Below are 5,425 nucleotides of genomic sequence, written 5' to 3'. Positions count from 1 at the left end.
CCATGAAAGATACATCACACCACCAAATGTGACATACTAGATAAACACAATAAAAAATGTATCATACACCAAAAAAAAAACTAAATGAAGTGAAAACACTAATACACAGCTGTGGTTTCCAGTCAGAAACAGGTATCATTGCACGGACCTAGGGGCACAAGTCATGAGGACACGAGGTCATGAGGTCATGAGAACAGCGGTGCAGTGTTTCTAATAAGGTGCTTCCTCCTCCTTCACAGTAGAACACCAGGAACAGCGTGTCTGCAGAACGCTACAGACCAGATTCATGATGCTGCTGTACGTTTATAGAGGAGCCAAACTAGCATAATAAACATTCACATTCCCCCCACCAATAAATCCAGTTCGGGTGAAACAAGGAGATAAGCCGACTAATCAGACTGGATTTATTTTTAAATAATAAAAAATATGTAGAAAGATTACTCTAAATTAAAAAATTGATTGTTTAACTGAGCCGTCAGCTTATGTGGGGATCAGGTGCCTCAGTCTATGTCACAGCTCACAGGAAGAGTTAACAGACAAACGGGAAAAAAACAACAAAAAAAGTCCCTTCGAGCCGAGCTCCACCCCTTAGCTACATCCTGATAAAATAAAAAAAGTCAGGTAGTTCATACATTGGAAAACTTTCTCACGCACAGAACACAAGGTTTGCATGTCCAGACCCCACCCTCCCAGACTAGCCGAGTGTCACATCCAATCACAACCCTCGGATCTTCCGACCCGTCCAATCACAACCCTCGGAGATCCCTTAAGGTTGTTGAGGCACAGTGGACAGGAGGGAGAGAGCGAGAGAGAGGAGGGGAGGAGGAGGGAGAAAGGGAGGGAGTCCAGAGTCCTCATGATCATCTAAACCGCTAGGAGCGATAAAACACATGAAACGTTGAAGGACTTGAGACAAACAGAGAAAACAGCAAAGAAACTGGGACAAGAGAGGACGTTTCTCCAGCTCCTGTAGAACTGACCCTAGCCAGACCCCAGATACCTCCACCCCCCGACCCCCCACACCCTGGCAGGCCCTCCCTCCTCTTGGGGCAGTACCAGAGGAAGAAGCTTCTAGTCATTCGAGCTCAGTAGTTCAGTAGAACAGTCCAGTGTCTGATCTCCTTCTCCGCCCCAGGGACAGGAGGGTTATCTGGGGTAGCTGCGGCCGGCTCGTCCCCTCCTGGCGCTGGTGGACTGTCTCTGCTGAGCCAGGAAGGACTGGGCTTGGCCTGGGGCCCCGGTCCTCTCCCCCCCCCTCTCCCCTGCCACCCGCTGGTGCAGTGCCATGCCCTGGGGAGACGATGACAGAGAGAGAGACAGAGAGAGAGAGAGAGAGAGAGAGAGAGAGAGCAGGAAGAGAGATGATTAATGTCATCTTTGTGTTCATGTCTCCTCCGGGTAGAATCAAAACTGAACCGTTCGTCCCACCTGAGCTGCACACAGCACCAACCAGGAGAGCAGAGCACCAGGGAGGGAGAGGGAAGAACCAGAGAGAGAGAGACAGAGACAGACAGACAGACAGAGACAGACAGAGAGAGACAGAGAGGGAGATAGAGAGAACTCACCATGTTGTACCAGGCACTGATGATGAGTTTCTCCTCCTGGTCATGTCTGGACTTGCTCTTCTCATAGTCATGCTGCACACACACAGGATGTCATGCATGTGAATATTAATTCTGCACATCAACACACTGACATCCCCCACCCCTCCAGGGGCTGGATCTCTCCCCTCTCCCTCCTCCTCCTCCTCACCTCCAGGTGCTGGATCTCTCCCCTCTCCCTCTCCCTCCTCCTCCTCCTCCTCACCTCCAGGTGCTGGATCTCTCCCTCCTCCTCCTCCTCCTCACCTCCAGGTGCTGGATCTCTCCCCTCTCCCTTTCCCTCCTCCTCCTCCTCCTCCTCCTCCTCCCCTCTCCCTCCTCCTCCTCCTCCTCACCTCCAGGGGCTGGATCTCTCCCCTCTCCCTCTCCCTCCTCCTCTCCCTCTCCCTCCTCACCTCCAGGTGCTGGATCTCTCCCCTCTCCCTCTCCCTCTTCCTCCTCCTCCCCTCCAGGGGCTGGATCTCTCCCTCCTCCTCCTCCTCCTCCTCACCTCCAGGGGCTGGATCTCTCCCCTCTCCCTCTCCCTCTCCCTCCTCCCCTCTCCCTCTCCCTCCTCCTCCTCCTCCTCCCCTCCAGGGGCTGGATCTCTCCCTCCTCCTCCTCACCTCCAAGGGCTGGATCTCTCCCCTCTCCCTCTGCCTCCCTCCTCCCCTCTCCCTCTCCCTCCTCCTCCTCACCTCCAGGTGCTGGATCTTTCTCTCCTTCTCAGTCAGCTGGTTCTTCAGACTCTGGATGTCTGGGCTGCCTAGCAACGGCTGCTGCTGGGGGTCTAGGGTCTTGATCACCTGCACACACGAGATGGAGATATGGAGATGTAGAGAGAGAGAGAGACAGACAGAGAGACAGAGAGAGACAGAGAGAGAGAGAGAGAGAGAGAGAGAGAGAGAGAGAGAGAGAGAGAGAGAGAGAGAGAGAGAGAGAGAGAGAGAGAGAGAGAGAGAGAGAGAGAGAGAGAGAGAGAGAGAGTGTTGACTGACCGTCCTGGCCTTCTCCACGTAGCGTTTGTAGCGATCCTCCATCACCCTCATGTCCTCCTCCTTCCTCTGCAGTGTCTGCTGCAGCTCATCTATCTTCCTGGCCACTGGGGGGGTGAGAGGTGGAGGGGGAGGGTCAGGGGGTGAGAGATGGAGGTGGAGGGTCAGGGGTGAGAGGTGGGGCGTGCTTACTATTGTCATCCACTTTAGGCTCCAGGTCGTCAATGACCTCCTTCTTCTTCTGCAGGTCTGAGTGGGCCTCATGCAGCTTCTCCCTGAAGGACCACAGCAACAACATGAAGCCCTGCAGCAGCACTCACAAGCAGCAGCAGAGCTAGTATTAAAGCTACTAGTAGTGGGAGTAACAGTAGTAACATTAGTAATTGTATTACTTTTATTTAGTGCTGTCAAACGATTAAAATATTTAATCGTGATTAATCGCATTAATCTCATAGTTAACTGGCAATTAATCGCACATTTTTATCTATGTCCCTTGATTTCTTTTTGTCTATGTCCCTTGATTTCTTTTTGTCCCATAATTTTTTCTCATTTTCAATGCCCTTATCAACATGGAAAAGTGGATCGGATTGCTTAGTGCAAATGTTTTTTTTAATTGACGAGGGGGGCGGAGAATTTGCATCAGCTGTGTGCTTGGCCATCAAGTGGTATTTCAGACTGGACGTGCTGCGATGATAGCTCAGTTCACAACGAAAAAACACACAGATCACTTTGGTCTTGTCAATGGAATCATTTGGCAACTTTTTTAAAGTAAACTTTCCATTCAGAATCTTATTGGCATCCATTTTGGTGTCTTGCGCTCGCCATCCACTCAAAACGTAACGTTAGCCTACTACTCTTTAGCCGGCTCGCAAGCAGCTAGATCTGGTGTTGTAGTTTTTCTAACGTCAGTAGTTGTTGCAACAGTATGTGAAAAAAACTACAAAAGTTCGCTAGGCCAAAAAGAACGTTAATCTTGCGATAAAAAAATTGACGCCGTTAAAATGGGTTTGCGTTAAAAACGCGTTTAACTTTCAGCACTACTTTTATTATAAGTAACAGTGTTAGTGGTTGTATTACTATAAGTAACAGTAGTATTATTCATAGTACCAGTAACAGTAGTAGTCGAAGTAGTATCAGTATTAGTAAGAGTAACAGTAGTATTAGTAGTGACTAATGACTGCTACTAATACTACTGCTACTGCTACTAATACCGATGTTGATACTAATACTACTACTACTACTAATGTTGTTGATACTAATACTACTAATGTTGATACTAATACTACTACTGATGCTGTTGGTACTAATACTACTGATACTAATATTAATAATGTTGTTGATACTAATACTACTACTGATGTTGTTGATACTAATACTACTGATATCAATACTACTAATGTTGTTGATACTAATACCACTGATACCAATACTACTACTGATGTTGTTGATACTAATACTACTGATATTGTTGATACTAATACTACTGTTAGTACTCACAGGTGTTCCTCCAGCTTCTTCTGCAGCAGAGACGACTGGGGACACAAACAACCAATATTAACATCTAGAACACACCTGATAAGCGCATGCACTCACAGCCCCCTCACACAGCCCCCTCACACAGCCCCCTCACACAGCCCCCTCACACAGCCCCCTCACACAGCCCCCTCACACAGCCCCCTCACACAGCCCCCTCACACCCCTCACACACCCCTCGCCCTCATGAGCCAGGCTGGCAGGAAAGGGCCGTACTTACGATGGCCTGATTGGTGAGTGTGTTGTCGGCGGGCGGGGAGAGAGAGAGGAGAGAAATGGAGAAAGAGACAAACAGAAAGCAAGCGATGTAGAGAGGGAGAGACAACAGTAGAGAGGGAGAGACAGAGAGAGACAGAGAGAGACAGAGAGAGAGAGAGAGAGAGAGAGAGAGAGAGAGAGAGAGAGAGAGAGAGAGAGGAAAACAGAGAGAGAAAGACAGAGGGGGGGGGGTTAGAGGTGAATCACCACAGCAAACGGTTATTGACTGGTCCCCTCCTCGGCCCTCAGCCCCGGCCTTAGAAAGCCAGAACCTTCTAGAATCTCTCCCCTCTAAATCCCCTTACCCCTTACCTAGTACAAATCCAGGACACTCATGTCTGATTGGACCAGAGGAGAGACAGTACGAGGACAGAAAAAGACGGAGGAGGAGTTGTGTGTGTATATATGCGTGTGTGTGTGTGTGAGAGAGAGAGCTCACATCCTCAGTCTTGCTGCCCTGCTCCTGCAGAGCGCTCTGCAGCCGCTCCACCTGAGACCTGAGATCCTGATCAGCTGCTGGTCTAACCTGCAGGAGAAGGTATGAATGTTTGCTGCAGATTCAGACCCACCAGGTCCCCACCAGGTCCACCCCCACCAGGTCCACCCCCACCAGGTCCACCCCCACCAGGTCCACCCCCACCAGGTCCACCCCCTACCTGCTCTGTGTCTCCAGAGTGTTGTGTGTGCGCTGGGTCTCCTCCAGCTGCTCCTCCAGCAGGGCCAGCCTCCGCCTGCAGCCCTCCTCCTGCTCCACAGAGCCCTGTTCTCCCTCTGCAGCCCCACCACTGTGTCCCTGCACACACACACACAGGTCAACACACACCCACACACACAGGTCAACACACACACACACACACACACACACAGGTCAACACACGCACACACACACACACACACACACACACTCACACCTCTCTCACACACACACACACACACTCACACCTCTCTCACACACACACACACACACTCACACCTCTCTCACACACACACACACACGGTGAACAGCCCCCCCCCCACGTACCTGAACTCGGTGGACATGATCTCTGAGGCCAGGTTTCC

At 50.5% G+C, this 5,425-nt stretch overlaps 1 protein-coding gene across 1 annotated transcript; it reads right to left on the bottom strand.

The window, feature by feature from the left end:
• Positions 1 to 1,028: 1,028 nt before the first annotated feature.
• Positions 1,029 to 5,419, bottom strand: LOC136939588 (protein Hook homolog 2-like). The gene is made up of 9 exons (XM_067232186.1): positions 5,388 to 5,419; positions 5,023 to 5,159; positions 4,806 to 4,892; positions 4,073 to 4,107; positions 2,768 to 2,850; positions 2,579 to 2,682; positions 2,279 to 2,386; positions 1,566 to 1,637; positions 1,029 to 1,290 (listed from the first exon to the last, which is right to left on the bottom strand). Coding segments are annotated over exons 5-9 (429 nt in total). The 5' UTR covers positions 2,769 to 2,850; positions 4,073 to 4,107; positions 4,806 to 4,892; positions 5,023 to 5,159; positions 5,388 to 5,419; the 3' UTR covers positions 1,029 to 1,146.
• Between the last annotated feature and the right edge of the window lie 6 nt (positions 5,420 to 5,425).

The sequence above is a fragment of the Osmerus mordax genome, chromosome 3, assembly GCF_038355195.1.
Source record: "Osmerus mordax isolate fOsmMor3 chromosome 3, fOsmMor3.pri, whole genome shotgun sequence".
NCBI lineage: Eukaryota > Metazoa > Chordata > Actinopteri > Osmeriformes > Osmeridae > Osmerus > Osmerus mordax.
This window is presented reverse-complemented; position numbering and strand designations above follow the sequence as displayed.